Source organism: Arachis ipaensis, chromosome B9, assembly GCF_059453495.1.
Source record: "Arachis ipaensis isolate K30076 ecotype BB chromosome B9, ASM5945349v1, whole genome shotgun sequence".
Classification (NCBI taxonomy): Eukaryota; Viridiplantae; Streptophyta; class Magnoliopsida; order Fabales; family Fabaceae; genus Arachis; species Arachis ipaensis.
Window position 1 is genome coordinate 92,125,661 of NC_142444.1, and position 27,630 is coordinate 92,153,290.

Genomic DNA, 27,630 nt, shown 5'->3' on the forward strand with positions numbered 1-27,630 from the left:
ATTTAATTAATTTAATGTAAATTAACATTTCTATTTTCAAATGCAATCAAACAATCTTTATTAGTTAGATAAAGGTATTTTAATCTTTTAAAACTTAATGTTAAAAAGAGTACTTAATTTTTTTAATCTTCTAAAAGTGAATTATAAGAATATTTTAGTCCTTATAATATTTTTTAAAAGCCATTTTATCTTCTTACAGTAGATCTTTTACCACTTTGAGTTTGAATTTTTGGTGCTCTTTAGACATGCTCCATAGGACCTTCAAAAGTGATTTTCTAGACATAGAAAATAACAATATATCCTCTTAATTTTAGGCTAAAACTAAAAAAAATGGATGAAAAACAAGGATTAACTTTGCTGAAATTTGTATGGAAGTTCAAGGAAGATCAAGAAAGAGCAAGGAATTGGGCTTGGAAGGCTTGAATCCTTGAAGAATAAGCCAAAAACTATGGAAGAACTCCTTGAATGCTTGCTGAAAATGTGAAGAACAAGCACTGAAGTTCTCTCTCTCTCTCTCTTTCTCTCTCTGTGAACCTCGGCAATTTCTCTCTCTCTCTGACACTACAAGAAAGTACCAAAATAGCGACCCATTTTAGCAACCGAAAAAATTGGTTTCTAATAGCGACCGATTTAGTGACTAATATAGAATTTCCAAGACAAAAAGAATGTTGGTCGCTAAATCGTTGGCTGGATTACATTCAGCGACTGATAAGGTTTTAATACAACCAGAATAAAGCTGGTCACTAAAATAGGTTGCTATTTTTTCATTTAGCGACCGATTTAGCAACCAAAACAGAAAATAAAGTCTTTGGGACTATTGGTCACAAAATCAGTTGCTATTTTTTATTTTAGCGACCGATTTTGCAACTGATAGTGAAATAGAGTGAACAACTATTTGGTCGCTAATTCAGTCGCTAAAATACTGGTCGCCAAATCAGTTGCTAATTGTTAAGTTAGCGACTAATTTTAGTGACTAACAGAATCAGTCACTAATAGTCACCGAATTAGCAACTGATTAGTTTTATACAACTAGAATATAAATGATTGGTAAAATTAGTCACTATTTTTTAATTTAGCGATCGAATTAGTAACAAAAATAAATAAAGAAATGTCTTTAAAACTCTTGATCACAAAATCAATCACTATTTTTTGACCTAACAACTAATTTTACAACCAATCTATAAATAAATAGAATAATGTAGTTGGTAGCTCGCTAAGATTGTGGTCACTAAATCAATTGCTAACTTTTGAATTACCCTCACTAACCCTAACTCAGCCACACCGTTCTCATCTTCTCCAATCAGATATCATTGTCATCTACAAGTGCCATTGTCGTCTTCTTCGCCGCTGTCTTCTACGCGCATCTCACTGCTGTCTCCTGAGGTCCCGTCGGCGTCGTCTTCTCCGGTCTCGGTGTCGTCTCATGAGGTCTCGTCATTGTCTTCTTCTGCAGCCTCGGTGTCACTACCTACGTCGTTGAGATCTCGGCATCGTCTTAGTTGTCTTTAAGCAGGTAACCTTCTAATCACCGATTCAAATCCATGCTGTTAGGTTTGGTTTTTCCCCCTCTGGTTAGGGGTTTTAGCGATGTGCTTCATTGAATTTTCCAGATCTCCAGATTTTATGCCGGATTTTGTTCTTGTTATGACAGGGAATAAGGCTGTTATCAGGTAGATTCACGAAGTTGTGTGAGCGCCTTAGAATGGTTCTTGTTGCCACTCATATTCTCGTTTACCTCTTCCCTTCTGCTCTTACCTACCTCGCTCTCGTTGAAAGGTTTGTGAAAGGTTTACACTAGTCTGCAAATATGACCTTTTGCATTTCTTGTTTAAGTGGTTTTTGATAAGGTATTTAGATTTAGGAGAAATGATTTTTGAAAATAGAAAGGTCTTTGTTTGTATGTCAAGGTTAGTGTTGCATGGCTCCTGATTTATATGGTGGAATGGGATTATGGGAATGTAGCATGGCTCCTGATTCATGGGAATATGCAGTACCAGTATATATTTACATTTTGAAGTTTTCAATGGGAAGCCACAATGGATAGTGTATGAAAATTAGAAATGCATTGAACAATTTCATTCCTTGAAGTTTAAAGTAGTGATATATCTATGATTTTTGTCATTGATACCAAACTTCCTTTTTATATTTCCTATTGTTTCTGTGAATAGGAGAGGAAGAAGAAGCTTAGTGAAAGATTCTTTACATTGCAGCAGCTTGTTTCACCATATGGCAAGGTATACATTTTTGAAGCTTCATTGATGTTCTAAGTTTCTATGAGTCTAAAGGTATCCATAATTTTCACTGCAGACAAATACATCTTCTGTCTTAGAGGAAGCAATGCAATACATAGGTTTCCTTCATAAACAAGTTAAGATTTGGACATTCTTTCTAAATTGTTCTGAAATGATTATCTTCATGGTATCTTGGAAATTATTTCAAGCACAACATACATGCATGTCATACATTATTAAGAGCTAAATAAAGTTGTGAAGTTTCTGTTTCTGATGTAAATTAAGCTGTGAATGAGTGTGGTGCTATTTTTGCTTTAACAAATATTTTGTTTGTTTCTTTCTGCTCAAGAAGCTTCTTTACAATCTGTGCAAACAAATTTAAGCCAAATGGGGATTGTCTTTCTATGTTGATATGAAGTTATATATTTACCTGAGCCTTGCCCTTTCTAGATGCTATATGCAATGGTGTGTTTCCCTTAGTGTCAACAAAGTTTATAGTTAATGGATCTCCTTTGATCAACTCCTCCACCACCTCAAGATTATGTCCCTTTACTATCATATGAAGCGTCGTTTGCCTCAAAATTTTTAATGTACTTATTTTACATTTTGTAAACTAAAACATTCAAAAAAATTTACTTATTAGTTAAACTATTTTTTCTATTAAAAAATAGGTTAGAAGCCTTGTCATTACTTTGCTAGAGGGTACTGTAAGAATGGCACTACCTACAAGTTCCTCCAAGGTGGTGGACTTAGAGAAGCTGATGGTGCTGTGCTGCTGCAATGGTTGGTTCTCCAAGCAATATTGAGATGATGCAGCAGTATCATGAACTTCTCAGATCTAAAACTGCTTAGCAACAAAGACTTGCTGCTGCTTCTCAATTCATGGCATCTTCAAACTTTCCTTACTCTCCAAAGTGTATGAATTTCCATCTACAACAACAGTAGCAGCAGCAGCAGCAGCAAAATGATACTCAAAGTTGGGGTTTTAATTTCTCATCTACTCAAGTTAATCATCATGGAGTTCTCAAACAACTTGAATTCTAATAATGGTTTGCATAATTTGCTACTAGGGTTGCGGCTGCAGCTTTGATGATGAGCGAGGACTTACACAAATTCAGAAGATCAAGGCTTGAAAGGAGTGATTTCTCTTTGAACAGCCCTATCATGGTCAACCCAGCTTCCAGGCAAATCTATTTGACTTTCCCAGCTGACAGCACTTTTAGAGAGGAAGATGTTTCTAACTACTTCAGGTTCTTCTTTGTTGCTACTTAGCTTACTCTTTTCAAACTTTAAATTTGGTATTTTCACTTCATGACCTATCTTTTTGTTGTTCAAACTTGAAGCATTTATGGGCCAATTCAAGATGTGAGAATCCTATACCAGCAGAAGTGCATGTTTGGATTTGTTACACTCAAGATGTGAGAAGCCCATACCAGCAGAAGCACCTACTCATTCTTTTATAGTCTTTTCTTATTTTTTTTTCCTTTCTTAATTGTCTCACACAATAATATTTTGAATTTGAATTTGATTTTGTAGGAAGCAACAACAACAGGTAGATAGGGATTTTTCACCTTGTGGCACTCCTACTGGACTAGATGCTAGAGACCAATATGATCTCCAACTAGGGAGATTCATAATGCATTCATATAGATAACCTTGTTTTGGTATTTGTAATCCAGCTAGTGTAATTAATGATTCCATTTTTACTGATTTTGAAATTAAACTTCGAATCATATAACAAGCATACAATTGTTGTTGTAGAACTTTGCTTCTTGTTGTATACAATCTAAGGAAGGACTTGGTGCATCATGGATAATATGAGTGCTTGCTGAACACCGTGGAAGCATGTGTCATTGATGCCTGGCCTCAGTTGGTAAGAAGTTAAGAGATTAGAATTCACCACTTGCCACTTAATACTGATTATTAATTAACTAATTATTTATGATTATTATTATTGATGATTATTGGTTTTGACAGCTAGCTATAAATGTGTGGCAAGACATTTTTTAGTAAGCACAATGACACATTAGCTCTTGGCTTGGATCTTGTATCATACATGTGAAGGTTAGATGTCGTTTTCTTAAAAAACCAAAGGGGAAAAAAAGAAGAAAAAGTTGTCTTAGTCCTATAAAGTTGTATTTACTATGCAGAGTTATATAGGTAATGGCAAATAGTATTAGGCTTAAATAATGCATGCATTTATGCAATTTTTTCTGTCTGGTTCTTTAATAGGACCAATAATAAATCTGTTATTCTGTTTTGATTTTTTTCTTACTGAGAATTATTTTTTTTGAACTTTTCATTGCAGTAAGAGTATGTAATTTCAAGCTGAAAGAAATGGATAAAATACAAGAAAAATATGTAATGCAAATACGTGAGCAATTCAGAAAGCTTGACCCTTCTAATGTTGTAATTTCTATCAAACCCAAAAAACCTTCCTTAAAAGAAAGGAAGCAGAAGTTGCTTACATTTTTGCAAGGTACATTAATCATAGTTTTTTATTGTACAAATTCATAATATCATGATTTTCTTAGAAGAATTCCTGAGAGTGATAATGTTGCTGAAGACTATTTTTTATGACATAGAAATATGAACCAGTTTATAGAAGTATGAACCAGTTTGTACTAAGTGGACTACAGAATGGTGTGCTGTTTGTAGATGGGTTGAAGATTGGGACTACAACAAAATCATCATTTGCAATAGGTAAAACAACATCTTCATTCTTCAGTTTAATATCTGATTGTATATTTTTTTAAATAGTCAAACTATAAAGATACAAGGATTAGAAGAAGCTGTTGTGTGGTGTAAACATTTTGTAGCCGATAAATATAGTGAGATCATAGATGTTCTAGAAAATAAATCATGAGTAGTTAATTTTAATTTCATAAAACTAACAGAAGGTAATGCTGAAAAGAAAATGTTGAATTTTTAATTTCACATCATGCAATGCAACAAAACTAATTAAGGAAACTTTGATTTTCTTATTACTTTAGAGAGTTTATGGTGAGGAACAGAGGAAGTGCAGCAACAAAATAGACTTAACATTGAAGCTGTCACCTTGTGGTGATAAAAAAGGAAAAGAGAGGATGAGGAAGCTGAAGAGGTCATTATCAATGATCAAAGATAGCAGCATCACATATATGTAGTATACATAAATATAAAGTTGTATTTGTGTAGATTTGTTTCTGTCTTGATTTGTTTTCAACACGTATATGTAGTATACCTAAATATAAACTTATTTGTATTAGAATCCATTTTCTATTTTATCTTTATACGATTTTCAATAATTATAGGCATTTATCTATCTTTGATTATTTATATATTTTGTTAAATTAGAATTATATTTAAAAATTAAATTTTAATAGTGATATATGTGAAATTTAGTTAAAATTTATAATTAGAAAGTAGCAGTAGCGACTGATTTAGCAACCAATTTTGGAATTTTGAAGTTAGCTGTTAGCAACCGATTTAGCGACAGAAAAATTAGCGACCGATTTAGTAAACGAAATATTGGTCGCCATTTAGTGACCGAACATCTCAGCGACAGTTTTAGTGACCGAAATATTGGTTGCTATTTAGTGACCGATCTTGTTAGTGATCGATTTAGCAACCAAAATTATTTTGTATGGTTAGGTGGTCTTGGTTGAAAATCGATTGCTAAAATCGGTCACTAAGTATTTGCAACCACCATCAGTCGCTATTTTGAATTTAGCGACCAAAGTTTTAGTGACTACCAGAATCGGTCGCTATTTTGATAATTTCTTGTAATGTCAAATGCATTAAACTTTGTCAAATTTTTCTTAATGTGATCTCTTATATAAAAGGCTGAAGTAAAGCTTGAAATAGAGGTGGTAAAAGGTGTTAAAAATCAGAATTAAATGGCTAAAAAATAAGGAGGAAGGGGCATAAAGCATGATTTCAAGGAGGTGAGTCATGTCTTGTCGTATTTATTCATAGTTAATCATAGTTAGTTACTTCGGGTTAAAAACACTACACAGAGGGTAAAAGTAAGAGCGAATTTTGGCCACATGAGGGAGAAGTAGGGTTACGAGTTACTTGAAAAGCAAGCAAGAGAGTTTGGAGTCTTTAAGAGATGTTTGTAAAATACTAGGTTGAGGTTTGTTTCGGATTAATTTTACTGTGTGGTACAATAATGAGCAGTTGAGATTTATTCTTAAAAGAATAAATCAAGAATGAGTGGTTGAGATTAATCTTAAAATACAATTAATAAGGTGGTAACTACTTTTATCATTGATTCTGTGATCTTTAGAACGTTGGTTTTTTTTTTAATGAGTGTAAAACTGTCACTAAAAGCGAATCCCAACTCAAAAGTTTCTAGTAAGAAGTAATGAGCCAATAATAAAAAATATTTATCTCTGCTAGTCAAATTTATCTAAAGAAATTAATTATCCTCAGAAAATAAAGTTTGACTTATTAATTATTATTTTTTTTTTTTTTTTTTTTTTTTTTTTTTTTTACAATTGAGTCTATCTCACTATCATGATGGACCATAATCTTAGATTTTATAGAATAGGTTATAAAGTAGCCTAAAAAATTATATTACTAAAACTGGGTCTTATATTATTGTTCTATTTATATGTTTGTTCGAATTTTTTTTTGTTTATAAGTGTTAAAAATTTTTTAATTCTATTTTCAAATTTTGTGTTTACGATTCTCTTTGTAATGTTCTAATTTTGTTTTTGTAAATTTCAACTTCTATTTTTATTTACTAATTAATACTATGATTTTGTTTATAAATTAGTAGTCACTATTAATTTGTTGGTTAGTTAATTAATTGTTTTTTTTTTTTTTTTTTGTAAATTGGGATAATTATACAATTTAATATTAATTCGAGTGAAAATGTTGGAAAATGCATGGTACACGCAAAGGTGGTATTTGTAGACTTGCAGTTCCTTTACAAGTGTCGTTTTCTTCTTTCAGCGCGTGTCACCAATGTCCACGTAATGAGTAATTCCTTGGAAAATAATCAACAATTACGTTTACCATGACTAATTGGTACGGTGTGAAGCAATTAATTAGTTCTCAGCTCTCGCGAGTTTCAAGCTAAAGCTCTCAGTTCAGGTAATTCTTGTTTCTTTGAAATTTCATTTTATTAGATATTTCATCTTGTAATTCCTAAGCTGTGATCGATACACATTATGCATAGAGAAAAACCATATTCACTTAGTTAATTTCTAGATATAATAATAATTAGCGCAATTGCATGCTTGGATGATGTTGTTATTACTAGTTTTCTTTCAACTTTGATGAATTGTATATATTTAGTTCAATTTGTTATCGAATGATACAACTTAAACTTGCATGTTTGTATATTATGATTATTATTATTATGTAGGATGGAATTGGAGGAACCAGAAGATGATGAGTGGAATTGGAAAAATAGTAGTACTAATAATAAATACTACTTGGCTGAAGATGATGATGGCGATGGGAATAACCATAACAGTAATGGTGGAAAGTGGAGTTGGGTTTTGAACCTTGGAAAGAAGGTGTTAGTGGCTGGTTTGGTGGCAACTTCCGCCCCAATTGTTGTTCCACCACTTTTTGTTGCTTCTGCATTTGGCGTTGTTGCTTCTGTGCCGTATGCATTCTTCTTGGCAAGCCGTGTTTGTACCCAGACAGTGATGAGTAGGTTGCTTCCTATTCCTTATCATCATGAATATCCTGTGCTTCTTGATGAAGATGAGGAACAGCTTGGAAAGGATGGTGTTGAAAATGTGATTAAGAATTATGAGAAATGTGTGATATCATCAAATGGTGGGTATGAACAAGAGGTTGTGAAGGATGATGAGTTGCGTTCACTAGATGCTCGCTGTAATGTCTCTAAGGAAGGTGATCAAGAAATAGAAGAGGAGAATTCGGCAGGGAGAATGCTTGATGATGACGAGGTTATAGGAGATGAAATTGACGATGGAATTGTGATGGAAGAAGAGTTGAGTGGGGAAAGTAATGGGGAGCAACCAATGACGGCGGGGCATGGAGTTGTGATAACAATTGAGGGTATTGATGAGAATGAGGTTGATGATAATGATGTTGTTGAAGAATTCAAGGCACCCTTTGATGTTACAAGCATTTTCGTAGAGGAATTCGGGGATAAGGCCATAGAGGGTGACATAGATGAAGAAGAGTTGAAGAGGGAAACTAAGGAGCTGTTGGAAGAAATTAGAAATGAAGGTAGAATGGATGATAATGGAGGAGAATACGTACATGGAATCCATGGAGATACTAATGAGAACAAGGAAGAAATTGATTCAGTTGTTGAATATTCTGCAGTAGCACACAACACGCACAGTTGTAATACTATGGAGGGAATTAAAGTAGCTGTAATAGGAAAGGAGGAAGTAGATAAAAGACTCTGTGAGCAAAAGATTCCACCAATAAATACTGAAGACAAGGATAATATCTACAATTGTGTGGAATCAAATGATCCTATCAGAGATGTGTTAGAAGCCGGAGAGGTCGACAGTGCAAGTGTCTTGCAGAAGCGTTTCCATGAAAATTCTGAACTACTAAGTGGAACTAGTTTCCAACATGAAACTCATCCAGCTGAACCAGTTAGAGATGTGGTGATGGATCAGGATTACAATATTTCCCTAGCTGATGAATCGTCCAAGGTTATAGGCAGAAACATTGTTTTGGATTTGAATGATGATGAGGAACCAGACCAAGTGCTAGACGGGTCTACTGTATCTCAAGGGGTGAAATTAGATGACAACATTTCTTCTATAATTCAAGAACCTCAGCTACTTAAGTATGATGAAATTTTGGATTCATCAGATGCAGGTTCTGACGAAGTTTCAGCTGAAAAAGGGTTTGATTCGTCTGATCAGAAAATAATATATCCTGGCGCAGACACATGTACAATTGAATTGCATGAAGGTTAGGCCTTAAATTTGTATGCCACTTCCATTTTGTATACTATTCTTAAGTCCTTACATGATATCTGAAATTAATTGATTTGTATATATGCAGAATCTTCAGTTGCTATGGTTAATGGTCACACAGCTCTTATAGAGGTGACTAATTCCTCGGTAGAGAAAGAACGAGAACAAGAGGGTAGGCCATCTGAAATCTTCTCCAGAAAAGATGCGATGCGCCCTTCTGATGAGGTCAGGGCTTTTTATATGTGCAATTTTATAGCTAGGCCATCATGATCCCTCGTTTTATATGGTTCATAACTAGTTCAGTTGGATTTATAATGTTCCTTTATAAGTTCTAAAGGCGTTATAATTTGCCTAATGAACCTAAGATTGTGTTTACATGTTGTTGGGCGTTATTACATTGACTATCATGATTATGTCCCTGGAATTTAAACCATATATCTGTAAATTGCTTTTAATAATTCACTCTAAAATTTTCTTAGGGTTCTCTATCCCCAGCTACAAAAGAACCTTTCGTCTAATCCACTCTTGTGAAACGGTCCTATTTTGAACACGTTCGAACCAGCTCAGAAGGCCCTTGCCCAATCTAAATGTCCTAATTTTGATCTTATTTTCTCAATTTCTTGAATATGGCTGTATTTCTTCAACAATGAGGCTAATTTATTCTAGATCATTTTGCAGGTTACGTTCAATGAAGAGAGCATGTGGAAACAAGTCAGTGTCATAAGGAAGATAATAGGATATGAAGGTTCAAAACAAAAATCATTCATAGATGAATTAAAGGCTCTCTACATCTTCACTGGAGTTGAATTCCCTGCTTTTCTCAAGGAGAATCCCTATGATCCCGCTGAAATTAATAAAAAACTCCACTTTCTCATGTCCATAGTTGGAATCAAGTCAAATGCAGATTAAAATGTGACCTATGTATTAGTATTAGTATATGGTTTTCTTCAGTTTCTAATGGGTGTACTTTTCCTTTGTGGACTTGGTTCATGTTATTTTATACTAATGTATAAGTAATATGGTCGTGAGAGTTGTAAAGCATGTTGTTACATAAATATAAAATTTAGCCATAAATGAAGAATCCTCGTTAATATAATGTTTTCTTAGTATTCCATGTCTTTATGTATGGTTTTTCTTCTTTTTCCCATTTTCCGTTTTGGATAATTTTCATGTTTTACAGCGAGTATACGGTCATGACTCATGAGCATTTTTAAGCAGATTGTAATGTGCCTTAACCATAAGTTTAAGATTTCATCGTTGCATGGTTCTCTGATTACAGAGCTTAGCCTAAATTGTGAATGCTATATTCAGGACATCTTCAAAAGATAACACTGTAGAAAACTGCTTTTAAACCATAAGTAGTAAGCATTAGTTTCACTAATCACTATTATATTCACACCGCAATCTCGCAAGGTGGACCGAAACAAATCAGGTTACACGCATGATGTTTTAACCAACTTGAGTTGATAAAGTGGTTTGTTTATTTGTCTATTTAATTATAAGTTAATTTGGGTTTGTTAAGTAGTTAATTTATTTGTCTATTTAAGTAAATATGGGAGTTTAAATTTTACTTTGTGGATGTAACAATCTATTAGTTAGCAACAAACTTTAAAATAAAATTTTGATCCGCGACGGATTAATCTTTAATCTACCGGACTCGAAAAAAAAAAAATGCATGATGCATCTAATATATGAGTGGGGAAGTCAAAATTCAGTAATTCATAATGTCTTCATAAGGTAACGTTATTAGGAGGAGCACTTCTTCCAACTTTGACCTCTTACCATCAATTTTGTTCACATTATAAACCCTTCAAAGGATATAATTAAGATTGCAAATCTGAACCTTTTGTTATAAAATTGCTAGTACAAATTTTATTTCAAATAAATATTTTTCTTCATCAATTAAGAAACAAAGAATCGCTTAATATGTAATTGTTTATACCATGTAAAGCTCACATGCTGACTACATATTTTTCTAAAATGAATATAAAAAATAAAGCAATTTCATTTTATTTTTTCCCCCTCAAATTAGGGAGTTATATGGCCTCAATTAATTTGTAAACTTAGTCTATAAAGGATTATGGAAGTCAAAATGTAATCTCCATATTAAGCTTTCTAGAGCATTAAATTCATGAATTACATATTACCTAAAAAAAAAAAAAATTCATGAATCACGTATATACATATACCAATCAATTTCTCTCATTTTAAGTCTCTTGGAATGTTTGATTTTTCAAAACAAATAATTAGATATGCACAATTATATATCTCTAAAAAACGAGTAAATCTCCATAATAGTTTTGAGATTGACGCTATTACTCAATGTGATTCTCGAGATCCCAATTTCACTATTCTAGTTCCCCAGATAGAACTCTAGACACCATAATAGTCCCTAAGCATCATTTTGATGATGAGTCAGCTATAGCATCACTAGCATAGCGTCACTTTGCCATGTAGGAGCTTCTTCTTCTTCTTCTTCTTCTTCTTCTTCTTCTTTCCCTCCCTTCCACACCAAATCCCCATAGCGGCAGCCTCCAAAACTTCTTCTACCTCTTCTTCTTCTCCTTTCCACTCTTCTTTTCCTTCCGCATCAAAGCTTCTTCTTCTTCCTCCTCCTTCCCTCTCTCACGCACCAAAGTCCCACGACAGCAACCTCCACAACTTCTTTTTCTTCTGCTGTTCTTCCTTCCCTTTCGCACCAAAGCTGCTTCTTCTTCTTCCTCCTTCTCTCCCTCCTGCACCAAAGCCTCACGACAGTAGCTTCCACGGCTTCTTCTTCTTCTTTCCTTCCACACCAAAGCTCCATGGTAGTAGTCTCCACAACTCATGCTTCTTCTTCTTCATCCTTCCCTTCCACGTATACAAATCTTGTTCCTTCGACACCACCACGTGCACCCTGTTCTCGCTAGCCTTTCCCATAGCCCATGCACATTGCTCCCATCTCATCACGTCAACTGCTCCGATCGTTACTATCTTTTTCTCGAAAGCCTGAACATCCTTCCTCCCAACGAAGTTCAGCACCGACACCACCCACAACCACTTCTTCTCTGACACGCTCCTCTGAAAGGCCTTCTTGAAGTTGGACACACAATTCTTCAGCTACTTCCTCACGTACCCTCCCATCGGTGCCTAGAACTAGACTCCGGCAGTGGTAGTGGCGCCAGAACTAGGTGGCCCGTAGAAGGAAAGACCAAATTAGGTCCAACGTAGCAAAGTGATACCACGTCAACACTACGATAACTGACTCATCGTCGAAAAATTGCTCAGGGCTACTATGGTGCCCAGAGCTCAATCTCGAGGACTACAATAGTGAAATTGGAATTTCAAAGACCACATTGGGTGATCGCGTGAATCTTAGGGACCACTATGGGATTCACTCATAAAGAACGGATTTAAAAAAGAAAACATAATGTTTTAATTTTCTTTTTTTAGGTATAAATAAAATAGGGAAAATTTTTTTAGTATGGAAGATGATTGTGTGTAGTTTGTAACACTCTACCACACAGAGCTTTACGCTTAAGTTCGTAAATCAGAAGTGGTGAGGTATTACGACCTCTAAAAGTAAAAATATGTACATAGATATATATATATGAAAAGAAGCTTAACTAGGAGTCTTGAAGAAAGGTTGAACAAAACAAAACCCGAAAGTCGCATCACACCCGAACGATTAAGCGTAGAAGAAACAGATAACAACGTATGAAAAGGATAATATACATACGAATATAGAGTTCTAAAGATACAGATAGCAAGCTCCAGACTGGACCTGCGAAGCAAAGGCAGGCCATATATATATATATATATATACAACCTAAAACGTATCCAAAATGTAAATCTTGTTTCTCCAAAATTATCCTCTAAAAGGGACAAAATACAAGTTATACAAGTGGAGAATATGTACATATCTATATACTAAGTACAAACTACAGCTCCCCAAAATAATTCTTCACTTGTATAAGAGTCTCCAACAATGCTCAGTGAAGTGCCTCACCTCCTGCATTTGAAAAACAACAGAATATCTATGGAATGAGAACCGGGGTTCTCAGTATGGTAAAGGTGCCCATATAGATAATAAATAATGTCCCGGAAAGCTAGAGGCATTCCAAAATCTCCAACAACCTATATCAAATCCTAAAGTTCTCATTAAACCAAATATAGGATGACTATATCTAAGGATTCTAATCTAACTCGTCATTTTTCGTTCTCTGCAAACCTCCAAATCACCAAGTAGAACAACCCTTAGCGTCTCCTCCACCAGTATGAGGGATCTCTCAGAAATGAACACAAACAAGACAAACAAGGAAAACACAAATATGGAAACAGATACATCAATTAGACCACGTAGTAGTTAATTAAAGTTAAGCAAATAGGCAAGCCAAAGCAAATACATACTCAAACAAAACACACAAGTGCATATTCAAATCCCAAATATACACAATATACACAATAATCCTAAACCACCCACGCAATAATCACACCAAATATATATAATTCTAATCCATCACAATCATTATACATCAATATAACATTTACAAGCTCATATCTAACCTCCATTCAATTAGTCACATATCACACATAATTTCATTAACCAAAACATGAAATTCAATCCTCATCAACACCAATGTTTATCATTTAATACTCATCAATAATCATCATCAATCTTCAACATCATAACAACACTCCTTCATATACAATATCATTCCACATTCTACATCATCATATTCATTCATTCAATTAATTCATACAATTCAATCTATCTTAAGGCTACTAGCCTAAGTTTCACACAATATTATATATTAACTACAAGAAACCGAAACCATACCTTGATCAATTTGTTTCCAAGCTCAAAACACCTCAATACCCTCCTCTTCATAAGCTTTCAAGCCAACTCAACAAGTTTCCAACCACCAGAGTTTAGTTACAAGCACACTACTTCACCAATTTGACTTCTCCTCACATGAAATCAATCTAATACTGATGGAAAGCAGAAGTTGGTGAATTAAAAATTTATTAAAATGGTTACGTTGCAAGTATAGTTCTTAACTCACCGAAAATCTGCCTATCAATTTAGAAATATGTCACAGAGAGTTTAAATTAAAATTACTGGGAGTTTTAAGTCCCAGGTCATCTCCCAACGAGTTGCAGAAAAGTGTGCGGTTTTATTAATCAGATGTTCCAAGAAGTTGAGCTAAGTAAATTGGAATTTAAATTGAGGAAATTTAAATAATATGAATAAAAGCTTTGACTGGGAGTTGATTGGTTGGAAATTCTACTATTGATGGTGCGATTGTAAGATTAAATTATAATTAATGGTTATTCTGTTTGGTTATCCTTTACTAGGTAAGGAAAAGTCAAACAAGTTGGAATGCCAGATCTGTTCACAAGTTGCAACCCACTTAGTTCAAAGGGATTGGCGTTAGTGACAGGATAGCAATCCAACATTTAACCCAATTACAAATTTTCTTTCAATCCTTCCAACTCAAGAGTTCCTTTTAATCAACTCCCCATCAAGTAAGGAAACTACTCACGCATTGTAAATAAAGAATCCATAGCACATGAAAGGGAATTAAAAGAAGACATAATTATTGGAATTGAAGTTGAATTAAAAAGAAATAATCCTTGCATTAAATAATCATAAAAGTATCTGAATGACAAAATTGAACAAAACAAAGAACATGGAAGAATAAAACCAAGTTAAGAAAACAAACTAGAATGACGAACTCTTGATGAGGGAAATAACTCTTCTCAATGTTCCAATGCTCAGATCAATTCAAAATCAGAATCCTCAAAACCTCGAGAGGAAAACCTAAGAGAGTAAAACTAGATCTAAAAACTACTCAATGATTGAATGTCTTGTTTCTGCATATTCTCTGACTCTAGTCTGCTGTTCCGGGCCGAAAACTGGGCCGAAATAAGGTCCAAAATCGCCCCCAGCGAATTCTGCAGATTATGCAGATCGCACATGTCACGCGATCGCGTCATCCATGCGGACGCGTCGCTTGCGCTTTTTCCTCTCCACGCGTTCGCGTCGTCCATGCTACCGCGTCGCTTGCGCTTTCCAATCCGCGCGGCCGCGCAAGCCATGCGGCCGCGTCACTGCGATTTGCGCTCCTTCGCGCGGTCGCGTGAGCCATGCGACCGCGTCACTTCTCGCTGGTTATCTCCTCAAATTCTGGTGTTCCGTCCATTTTTTTGCTAGCTTCCTCTCCAATCTCCATCTCATTCATGCCCTATAAAGCCTGAAACACTTGACACACAGATCACGGCATCGAATGGAATAAAGGAGAATTAAAATTAAATAATTAAAGTCTCTAGGAAGCAATTTTCAAACATGTACTGAATTTAGGAAGAAAATCTAAATGCATGCTAAATTGATGAATAAGTGGGTAAGGATCATGACAAAACCACACAATTAAACACAATATAAACTATAAAATAGTGGTTTATCAACCTCCCCACACTTAAACATTAGCATGTCCTCATGCTAAATTGAAGGAGACAAGGAAATAAGTATGAACATATAGAAACTCATGAAATGCAATGCAATCCTACATATATAAATAAATGCAACTATATGATTATTGTCCACTTGATCAAAAGTAAATAAGCCCTTCAAAACAATTACAAGTCAAATTCCACTAATTCTATCATTATACAATAAAACCGATAAAAGTGCAAGAAGATAGCTTATGAAAGTAGGAAACATGAAAATTCATGCATTGAACCCTCACTGATAATGTATGTACGCTCTAATCTCTGTGTATAAGGTAATCACTTTATTCTTCTCTAGTCATATTTTCTAACTTTTGTTTTTCTCCTAACCAATCAACAACAGTTAATATACCAATGCAAACATCATGAGGTCTTTTCAGGGTTGTAATGGGGCCAAGGTGCAGGTAAGGGTATACATATGGCTAAGTGAGCTTTATAAATTGAATCTTTAATTAACCTAAGCTCTCTCCTAATATACATATATTCTATATACTTTTAAATTCATGCCTAGCTACCTGTAATTCCCTTTTTCAACCCATACTCATGTTTCAACTTTGTATTTTAATTCTATCATATGTGCATTGATCTTTGAATTCTGAATTTAACATTGGGGTAATTTTGTCCCCTTATTTATTTGTTTATCATCTTTTTTTTTAATTGAAATAAATAAAGCTTATCAATGCACATAGATTTTTGATTCTTATAGTTTCACATGAATAGGTATCCAAATTCCCTTTAAATTTTCATGACACATCCCCTTAATAACTTTTGTTCCCACAATTTCCCATACTTAACTAGCACACACAATTCTATCTTAAGCTAACCAAAGATTCAATTTGGGATATGTAATTGTTTTTCAGCTTAAGGTTAGTAATGTGGTAAAATATAGAACAAATGAGGTTTTAAAGGCTCAAAGTGGTGAACAAGGATAATTGAAAAGGGTAGGCTTGATTTGGATAAGTGAGTTTAAACAAATAATGGCCTCAATCATGTGCAAGCATGAAAATATAATAAATATTGGACATATAAGATAAAACAAAATATAGATTACAATCATAGAGAAGTAAACACACAAGAATAAAATAATTATGGTTAAATAATGTAACCATACATAAAGGCTCAAATCTTTCACAGGTTGTGTGTTCTTTAGCTCAAACATCATGTTCCAAATACAACTCAAGCAGATTTATCATAAAAATTTTGAAAAATTAGTGAAATTTTATTCCAAAGATAGATTTTTAAAAGAAACTTATTGTTTTTTCAATCAAGTAGAACATGCATGCAACTATTCTAACCTATGCAATTTATTCTATTCTATAAAGGAAAGAAAATCTAACTAGAATATCCTAGTTATTGGTGCACAGAGAAGAGAAATTACCTCCGGAAGTCAGGTACTGAACGACCTCCCCACACTTAAGGCTTTGCACCGTCCTCGGTGCCATCTGTCAGGAACAGGGGAGGGCTGGTAGCAGTATCTCCACAGTCGGGACTATCATGGCTCCCGGTGCTGGTAAAAGAAGTGGAGTCCGGAGTGTCTGAGTCCTTGAATTTGCCCATGATCAGCTCCTTGAGGTATGTGAATCGGCGCTTGTTACGGCACTCTCTCATCTTAGCTTTCAGTTCATGCCGATCCAATTTTTCAAGTATCTGCTGGAGCAATTTCTCAGTTGTAGATGCTTGTGGTGTTGAAGAAGGAATATCTTCAACTGGCTCAGTAGGCTGACTTGTAGTGGCTGCTGAAAGTCTGAGGTATTTCCCGTTAGGGACATATTGATCATCCCGTGGAAGCATGGCTTTGGTGTCCCCAGCTCTGTAGGAGACTCCGGCTGCTGAGACAAGATCTGAGACCAGGGCGGGAAAAGGTAGGTTGCCCGCGATTTGTACGTGCTCCATGGCATTCTGGATATGTCTTGAGAGATTCAGAGGTTGGTCTGTAAGGATGCACCATAGTAGAATAGCCATGTCTGTAGTGAAGGAGGACTCATGAGTGCTCGGAAAGACATAATGGGACATGATCTGTGCCCATACGCGAGCCTCCAAGGTAAGTGCGGAAGCCAAGATTCCCTTAGGGCGGGTACGGTGGTATCCGTAGATCCAACGACTGCCAGGTAATGCGATGACTCCGAGAACGGAGTCCCAGTCAAATTGGTATCTCTGGCGCTGAAGGGTGGCTTCTTGAAAAGCATCCATTCCTGCTGGAATAGGGGGAAGACTCAGAGCTTGCTGAATGGCCTTTTCTGTGATGGGGACTTGCTTCTGCCGGACATAAACAGACTGCAGGGTCGGCATGTAGAAGTTGGAGTAGAACTCAACTACCCAAGAAAGATTGACCTGCCTTGGCTGTTTCCGTAGGAAATCCCATTGTCTTCGCTCAATTTGCGGCTCAACAAAGGTGGCAATATTGGACGGGAGGATAAGAAGGTATTCATTGTTATAGTTCCTTTCTGCCAGAATAGGGAACATCTGCTCACAGTAGCGATTGGAAAATCGCGCAGCGTCCTTTGCTGGAAAGGCTTTCTCCTTTTCGTCAACCTTTATTATCCTCTTGACTCGTTTTGTTGAGGGCTTGACTGCGGTTGAAGAAGGCTCTGCCACTAATGCTCTTTTAGTTCCTCTTCTTGTTGGTGGTCTGGAAGTTGCTTTCTCCTTTCCTTTCTTGGTGGCCATCCTGAAAGAAGGGAAGGGAAAGAAAATTAAATTTAAAGAGAGATACAGCAAGGAAGGAAACGGAAAAGAGGGTGAATGATGCACAGTAAAATGTAGATGACATTAACACATGCTCTCGAGTACATATGAAAAGCCATCAATGGGAAATAGCTAGTGCATAAAAAGACAAGTGAATGCAAGGTGTTTATTGGCATGCTGGCAAAGGGCATGAGTAGTATAGACCAAGTATTACTTTGTAACAAACCATCACGTTTGTATTGACAATTGAATTCAATTAATAAAATAATAAGAAAAAGTTGTGAAAAGCAAGCATTGAATAGTATAGTAACATAGAGAAGTGCATAATGCCACATGAGCTTTTTCACAAACACATAGCATGCATGGTGAATAGGGTATAGAAAATATGAAGATGAACATGCAAGCAATCCCTTAAATGGGAGAAAAATAATTGTCAAATAATTTGCAATAATCCACAAGCATATAATGAGGGATGATGACTCAAAAGGTTTCTAACACCATATAAAGAAAAGAAAAGAAGAAGAAGAAAAATAAAAATTTGAAAAGAAAAAAGAAAAGAAAAAGAAAATAATAATATATATACATAATATAATAAGAATGATAGTAAAGAGAAGAAGGAAGAAGAAGGTAAAACCTTGTTAATGATGGTGAGAGAGATAGAGAGTGAAAGGTGAGATAGAAAGGGAAAGGGGGAAGGAAGAAAGAAGGAGGGAAAAGAAAAATTAGGATTTGGAGGAGAACAAGATAAGATATGTGGCAATTTTAGGTTGAGCTGTGTGGCGCATACGACGCGGCCGCGTGGGGCACATGTTCACGTGGGTGCGCGTCAGGGAGGAGGACGCGATCGCGTCAGTCACGCGGTCGCGTGACCCATGTTATGCGTCTGGCGCGAGTGCAGCCTCGCTCCAGCACAACTCTCTGTTCAATTTAATTCAATTGCCAAATTGGGGTGACGCGATCGTGTGGGTCACGCGATCGCATGAATGCGCGTCATAAAATGGGTGACGCGGCCGCGTCGGCGACGCGGTCGCGTGATAAGGATTGTGCCTCCAGCACCAATCCAGCATCACTCTCGCACAGAATGCGACTGTGCACCCTTTTACATCGAAAACTTAGGGCACGCGGCCGCGTGGGGCACGCGGTCGCGTGGGGTAATTTGTGCCATTGGCACGACTCCAGCGCTCCTCCTGCGTAACTTTCTGTTCATTTTTATTTTTTTTTATTACTCCCCCTGCCACGCGGACGCGTCGATGGTGCGATCGCGTCGCGCGGCAAAAATTTTTTTTTTAAGGAAAGATAAAGACATGTAATTGAAAGAGCACGAAAGCACTAATAAAGAGAAGAGTTATTAAAGAAGAAAAACTAAAAATGAAGAAAAGAATGATCATACCGCGGTGGGTTGTCTCCCACCAAGCACTTTGCTTTTACGTCCGTAAGTTGGACGCTCCAATAGCTCAATCTGCTGCGATGTGGGGGTCTTCCAAGCGGAAGATCTCAAGCTCCTTATTCTTCTGCACCTTCTCACCATGGTATAGCTTCAGGCGTTGTCCATTAACCTTAATAAGTTCAGAGCTTGAAGGATGGCTTAGGTGATAAACTCCGTACGGTTCAGCCTTCTCTATTCTGTATGGACCTTCCCATTTTGATCTCAACTTACCAGGCATGAGCCTCAGTCGAGATTTGTAAAGGAGAACAAAATCTCCAGGTTGGAACTCTCTCTTCTTGATGTTTTGATCATGCACAGCTTTCATCTTTTCCTTGTATATTCTGGAGTTCTCATAAGCTTCCAGGCGAAGGTTCTCCAGTTCCTGCAGTTGCAACTTTCTTTCAGCTCCAGCATTCTCAATTCCCATGTTGCACTCCTTAACTGCCCAGAAGGCTCTGTGTTCTATTTCAACTGGGAGCTGACAAGCTTTTCCATAAACCAAGCGGAAGGGACTCATCCCAATGGGTGTCTTGTATGCTGTTCGGTATGCCCACAGTGCATCTTGTAGCTTGGTGCTCCAGTCTTTTCTATGAGGCTTCACTATCTTTTGCAAGATACGCTTAATTTCTCTGTTCGACACCTCGGCTTGCCCATTAGTTTGGGGATGGTAAGCTGTTGCAACTTTATGGATTATTCCATGCTTCTTCATCAATCTTGTTAGTCTCTTGTTACAAAAATGGGTGCCTTGATCGCTCACGATCGCTCGTGGTGATCCAAAGCGGCATATAATATGGTTTCTCACAAAGGAAACAACAGTGTTAGCATCATTAGTGCGGGTAGGAATTGCTTCCACCCATTTGGAAACATAATCCACAGCTAACAATATATAAAAATATCCACTAGAATTTGGAAATGGACCCATGAAGTCAATGCCCCAAACATCAAAAATTTCACAGAAAAGCATATATTGTTGAGGCATCTCATCCCTCTTGGATATGTTACCAAATTTCTGGCATGGGTGACAAGATTTACAAAACTCAGCAGCGTCTCTAAAAAGAGTAGGCCACCAGAATCCACAGTCTAAGATCTTTCTAGCTGTTCGTTGAGGGCCAAAATGTCCTCCACTCTCAGATGAGTGACAGGCCTTTAAAATGGACTAGAATTCTAATTGAGGCACACAACGTCTAATTATCTGGTCAGCGCCACATCTCCATAAATGTGGGTCATCCCATATATAATATTTAGACTCACTTTTCAGCTTGTCTCTTTGATGTTTAGAAAGATGTGGAGGAAATGTGCGGCTAACTAAATAATTAGCAACAGGTGCATACAAGGGACTACCTCAGATACCGCTTGTAGGTTATCAAAAGGAAAATTATCATCTATAGGAGTAGAATCATCCTTAATATGTTCAAGGCGACTCAAGTGGTCTGCTACTAAATTTTGATTACCACTCCTATCCTTTATTTCTAAATCAAATTCTTGTAACAACAGTATCCAACGTATAAGTCTTGGTTTGGATTCCTTTTTAGCTAATAGATACTTTAGAGCTGCATGGTCTGAATACACTACTACTCTAGTACCAAGTAAATCAGCCCGGAATTTATCCAGAGCAAAAACAATAGCAAGTAGCTCTTTCTCAGTAGTAGTATAATTGGACTGGGCAGTGTCTAAAGTCTTAGACGCATAGGCAATAACAAAAGGATCCTTACCTTCACGCTGAGCCAGCGCTGCTCCTACTGCATGGTTGGAAGCATTGCACATGATTTCAAATGGCTGGCTCCAGTCTGGTCCTCTCACAATTGGAGCCTGAGTTAGAGCGGTCCTTAGTTTATCAAACGCTTGTTTGCAATCCTCACTGAACTCGAACTCAATATCCTTCTGCAGTAATCTGGATAAGGGAAGTGCTACCTTACTAAAGTCCTTAATAAATCTCCTGTAGAAACCTGCATGGCCAAGGAACGAACGGACTTCCCTCACAGAAGAGGGGTAAGGTAAACTAGAAATAACATTCACCTTTGCTGGGTCTACAGAAATGCCATTATTAGATACCACATGTCCTAATACAATCCCTTGTTTTACCATAAAGTGGCATTTTTCGAAATTCAATACAAGGTTTGTATTAACACATCTATCTAATACTCTAGATAACCCATCTAAGCAAAGGCTAAAAGAATCACCATAAACGCTAAAATCGTCCATAAAAACTTCCATACAGTCCTCAATAAGATCAGAGAAAAGACTCATCATGCACCTTTGAAAAGTAGCTGGTGCATTGCACAAGCCAAAGGGCATTCTCTTATAAGCATAGGTCCCAAAAGGACATGTAAAAGTAGTCTTTTCCTGATCCTCAGGAGCTATATGAATCTGGAAATAACCTGTGTAACCATCTAGAAAGCAGTAATGTGATTTACCTGATAGGCGATCCAGCATTTGATCAATGAATGGAAGTGGGTAGTGATCCTTACGGGTAGCTTGGTTGAGACGCCTGTAATCAATGCAGATTCTCCAAGCATTCTGAATTCTAGTTGCTATGAGCTCTCCATGCTCATTCTTCACGGTAGTGACTCCGGACTTCTTGGGCACCACTTGTACTGGGCTTACCCATTCACTGTCTGAAATGGGATATATGATATCGGCCTCCAATAGTCTGGTCACCTCCTTCTTGACAACTTCCAAGATGGTGGGATTCAATCTTCTCTGGGGTTGACGGACAGGTCTTGCTCCCTCTTCTAAAAATATTCTATGCTCGCATACTTGAGGGTTGATTCCCACTATGTCTGCCAAACTCCACCCAATTGCTTTCTTATGCTTCCTTAGCACATCAAGTAGCTGCTCTTCTTGTTGAGAAGTCAGTTCTCTTGCAATAATAACTGGAAGCTTCTACTCGTCCTTGAGATAAGCATATTTGAGGTGTGGAGGAAGAGGTTTCAATTCTAATTTTTGATCATGGGCAGGCTCTGGATTATCTGGAGCTCGTGAAAATGGCGAAGTGCCCTCACTGTCAGTTAAGAGGGTCCCCACACTCGGACCTTATCCAGTGTGCCTCTCTTCAAACTCTTCTTTTTGAACTTCAGCCACACTTTCGTCTATGACATCACACTGGAAGAAAGAACGATCTTCTGGGGGGTTGTCAATGACTCCATTCAGATTGAAGATCACTATGCGGCCATCTATTTCAAAGGAGTATGTTCCTGAAAAAGCATCCAATTTGAATTTTGATGTTTTCAGGAATGGTATTCCAAGTAGGATTGATGATGGCTTATCTGAATCATTATGGGGCATCTCCAAGATATAAAAATCAGTGGGAAATGTGAGCCCTTTAATTTTCACCAAAACATCTTCAGTAACTCCAGCCACTGTAATAATGCTTTTATCTGCTAACACAAAACGAGCTGCCGACCTTTTTAAGGGAGGGAGCCTTAAAACATCATATATAGACAAAGGCATTATACTGACACATGCTCCTAAATCACACATGCAATCATAAATTACTACACCACCAATAGTACAACTAACTATGCAAGGACCTGTATCACTACATTTTTCAGGTAATCCTTCCATTAAAGCAGATATAGAACTACCTAAAGGAATAGTTTCTAATTCATTAATCTTGTCTTTATGGATACATAAGTCTTAGAGAAACTTTGCATATTTAGGTACCTGCTGAATAACATCAAAAAGGGGAACAGTTACCTCAACCTTTTTGAATATTTCTACCATTTTAGGATCAGGTTCCAGTTGCTTCCTGGGCTTCCTTGCAAGTTGTAAAAATGGAATGGGAACAGTGGGTTCCGTGGTGCCTGCGCCTTTTGGTGCTTCTTCTTGTGGTTGAGCTATCTCTTCTTCAGTTATGTCCTGTATATCCTCTTCCTCTTCAACATCTTCGATTTCCACCACCTCTTCAGCTGAGGCGTATTCTGGTGAGCTTGGTTCCTCCTGATTCCTCTCCTGCAGTGTGGTTCTGGACCTCAGAGTGATGGCATTAATTCTTCCCTTTGGATTGGGTAACAGTTGAGAGGGGATTCCAGTGGTGCTTGAAGGTTGGTTGCTGGAATTTTCTGTTGAACCAAGCTGTGTCATAAAAGCTTGTAGAGTAGAGGTGAGACCATTCAGACTGGCGTTAATAGTATTCACGATGGTACTTTCCATGGCCAGTTGTCTTTTCTCAAAAGCTTGTAATAAATCTTCATTAGAAGATACAGAAGAATGAGTAAATTGAGAGGTTTGCTGCTGATTGTTCGGTGGTCCTTCAGGTGAGGTGCTCAGTAAGGTTGATTTTGCTGCCTGTTGTTGTTATTATTCCACCTCTGATTTCTCTGATTATCTCTGCCTCCCTTGTTATTGTTGTCCCTCCAATTCTGGTTTGAATTATCCTGCCATCCATGGTTATTATTTCCACTTTGATTGTACCCTTAGTTGGGGCGGTCATAGAAGTTGTGAGTGGATGCCACCATGTTGTCTTCTTGTTGGAGCTGCAGGCATTCATCAGTGTAATGGCTGTAATCAGCACAAATTCCGCAAATTCTTTGTGGGACTAGTTGTTGGTTTTGCTGCGGTTGGGTTTGCTGAGCTTGTTGATTCAACTGCATTTGCTTCAGCAGGTTGGTCATCTCACAGATGCTTTGAGTTAGAGCAGCAGTCTCTCTGCCAGAAGATACTTCTGCAACGGCTTTTGAACGGCCTTGCTTCTGTCTGTGGTTCCGAGTAGATTCAGCTAAATCACTGATCAATTGCCAAGCTTCATCAGTGGTCTTGTACTTCTTCATAGACCGATTGCTGGCACTTTCCAATGTGGTCTTATCTTGGGGCCTCATACCTTGTGTGATATAGCTGAGTAGCATGATCTTGTCAATCATGTGGAGGGGGCATGCTTCCAGAAGATTATTGAAGCGCTCCCAGTATTCAAAGAGAGTCTCATTGTCATCCTGAAGAATTGTAGAGATATTCTTCCTCAGTTTATCAGTAACTTCAGATGGAAAGAATTTCTCCAGAAACTCCTTTTTGAGTGTATCCCAGTTGGATACATTTGCTAGAGGTTGAGTGTAGTACCACTCTCTTGCTTTTCCCTCAAGAGAAAACGGAAAAGCTTTCAGCAGAATTGAAGTTTCATCAGTGCCATCACGCCTGACAGTAGAACAGGCTGCCTGGAAATCTCTCAAGTGCTTGATAGGCTCTTGAGCAGGTAGGCCATGAAACTTGGGCATCAAATTTAACAGTGCGGTCTTTATTTCAAAATCTGTAGCTACCGCTGGATGATGCGCTTGAAACGGTTGCATTGTAAAATCAGGAGCTCCTTCCTTCTGAATGGTAACTCTTCTAGCTGCCATGTTTTCTGCACGTAAAACAACCGAATCAGTAGAACGGGGGCTGGTTTCTTCCTCAGATTCACTTTCAGATCCGCCCTCAGAGCGGGCTAACCTACACTGTTCTCGCCTTATTCGTGAAATAGTCCTTTCAATTTCAGGATCGAATATTAGCAAGCGCGGATCAGGATGTGAACGCGTCATTTGACGGAAGAAACATGCAGCTCATAGTAGCAAAATTAAAAAAAATGCAAATAAATAAATTCTAATTAATAAAATTAGCACTCTATTGCAACTCTCCGGCAACGGCGCCAAAAATTGATGGGAAGCAGAAGCTGGTGAATTAAAAATTTATTAAAATGGTTACGTTGCAAGTATAGTTCTTAACTCACCGAAAATCTGCCTATCAATTTAGAAATATGTCACAGAGAGTTTAAATCAAAATTTCTGGGAGTTTTAAGTCCCAGGTCGTCTCCCAATGAGTTGCAGAAAAGTGTGCTATTTTATTAATCAGATGTTCCAAGAAGTTGAGCTAAGTAAATTGGAATTTAAATTGAGGAAATTTAAATAATATGAATAAAAGCCTTGACTGGGAGTTGATTGGTTGGAAATTCTACTATTGATGGTGCGATTGTAAGATTAAATTATAATTAATGGTTATTCTGTTTGGTTATCCTTTACTAGGTAAGGGAAAGTCAAACAAGTTGGAATGCCAGATCTGTTCACAAGTTGCAACCCACTTAGTTCAAAGGGATTGGCGTCAATGACAGGATAGCAATCCAACATTTAACCCAATTACAAATTTTCTTTCAATCCTTCCAACTCAAGAGTTCCTTTTAATCAACTCCCCATCAAGTAAGGAAACTACTCACACATTGTAAATAAAGAATCCATAGCACATGAAAGGGAATTAAAAGAAGATATGATTATTGGAATTGAAGTTGAATTAAAAAGAAATAATCCTTGCATTAAATAATCATAAAAGTATCTGAATGACAAAATTGAACAAAACAAAGAACATGGAAGAATAAAACCAAGTTAAGAAAACAAACTAGAATGACGAAGTCTTGATGAGGGAAATAACTCTTCTCAATGTTCCAATGCTCAGATCAATTCAAAATCAGAATCCTCAAAACCTCGAGAGGAAAACCTAAGAGAGTAAAACTAGATCTAAAAACTACTCAATGATTGAATGTCTTGTTTCTGCATATTCTCTGACTCTAGTCTGCTGTTCCGGGCCGAAAACTGGGCCGAAATAAGGTCCAAAATCGCCCCCAGCGAATTCTGCAGATTATGCAGATCGCATATGTCACACGATCGCGTCATCCATGCGGACGCGTCGCTTGCGCTTTTTCCTCTCCACGCGTTCGCGTCGTCCACACTACCGCGTCGCTTGCGCTTTCCAATCCGCGCGGCCGCGCAAGCCATGCAGCCGCGTCACTGCGATTTGCGCTCCTTCACGCGGTCGCGTGAGCCATGCGACCGCGTCACTTCTCGCTGGTTATCTTCTCAAATTCTTGTGTTCCGTCCATTTTTTTGCTAGCTTCCTCTCCAATCTCCATCTCATTCATGCCCTATAAAGCCTGAAACACTTGACACACAGATCACGGCATCGAATGGAATAAAGGAGAATTAAAATTAAATAATTAAAGTCTCTAGGAAACAATTTTCAAACATGTACTGAATTTAGGAAGGAAATCTAAATGCATGCTAAATTGATGAAAAAGTGGGTAACGATCATGACAAAACCACACAATTAAACACAATATAAACTATAAAATAGTGGTTTATCAAATACCATACAATTTCATACACAACAATAATTTCAATACCTAAACTTCATAAAATTGGAGAATTCAAAGGTAGTAGGAGTTCCTCACCTTTACTATAAGAACCAGAAATAATTAACATAAAATAATAATAAATAAATTGCATGAAAATTGGTCAAAAATTTAGAGGTCTTCATTTGAAAATTTAGAGGTGAGATTTGAATTCAGTAGAATTTTTAGAGTTGGAAAAGGTAAATTTCTGCGAAAAATTGCGTAAAAACGCATACCGGTAAATTAGCCAGCAGTACTGACTTAAATATGTCCAGTACAGCGTGAGAGTAATAAAAATTATAGAAAAACTTAGAAAAATAATTAAAGTCATAATTCTTTTCAATCCACTCTCACTTAATCACTTCACTCACAGGACATTACAAGTTATTCTTCAATCCATTCTAACTGAAAGAACCTTTGAGCATAATTCTTTTCTTGCTTGGGGACAAGCAAGTTTTAAGTTTGGTGTTGTAATGACAAGTCATCATATGCTAGCTTTGCAAGCATTTTTCACTTGTTTCATTAGGTTTTATACATTTTCTTGCATTGTAAGTAAGTAATTTGGAGTGAAATTACATGGTTTTGTTGAATCAATCAACCACCCTTTAATTGACACAAAGTCATGAGGTTTAAGCTAAAATTAATTAGTTTTTAAATGAATTTTAAACCTTGTGAATTTGGTGATACTTTGATTGGTTGTTTTGATTATTTGTAGGTGAAGAAAAGAAAGAAATAATGAAAGCGTGGCCTAAGGAATAAGAAAGTGTG

At 37.0% G+C, this 27,630-nt stretch overlaps 2 protein-coding genes across 2 annotated transcripts; both read left to right on the plus strand.

The window, feature by feature from the left end:
* Positions 1–1,212: 1,212 nt before the first annotated feature.
* Positions 1,213–5,527, plus strand: LOC107618003 (zinc finger CCCH domain-containing protein 53). The gene is made up of 12 exons (XM_088498561.1): positions 1,213–1,513; positions 1,652–1,776; positions 2,169–2,234; positions 2,903–3,207; positions 3,302–3,481; positions 3,575–3,649; positions 3,768–3,783; positions 3,993–4,104; positions 4,209–4,295; positions 4,540–4,710; positions 4,817–4,934; positions 5,225–5,527. Exons 5-8 carry the CDS (start codon positions 3,321–3,323, stop codon positions 4,050–4,052), a joined length of 312 nt encoding a protein of 103 aa, XP_088354687.1. The 5' UTR covers positions 1,213–1,513; positions 1,652–1,776; positions 2,169–2,234; positions 2,903–3,207; positions 3,302–3,320; the 3' UTR covers positions 4,053–4,104; positions 4,209–4,295; positions 4,540–4,710; positions 4,817–4,934; positions 5,225–5,527.
* A 1,593-nt stretch (positions 5,528–7,120) lies between these two features.
* Positions 7,121–10,232, plus strand: LOC148545462 (uncharacterized). The gene is made up of 4 exons (XM_088498562.1): positions 7,121–7,313; positions 7,588–9,131; positions 9,225–9,361; positions 9,815–10,232. Exons 2-4 carry the CDS (start codon positions 7,589–7,591, stop codon positions 10,043–10,045), a joined length of 1,911 nt encoding a protein of 636 aa, XP_088354688.1. The 5' UTR covers positions 7,121–7,313; position 7,588; the 3' UTR covers positions 10,046–10,232.
* Positions 10,233–27,630: the final 17,398 nt, after the last annotated feature.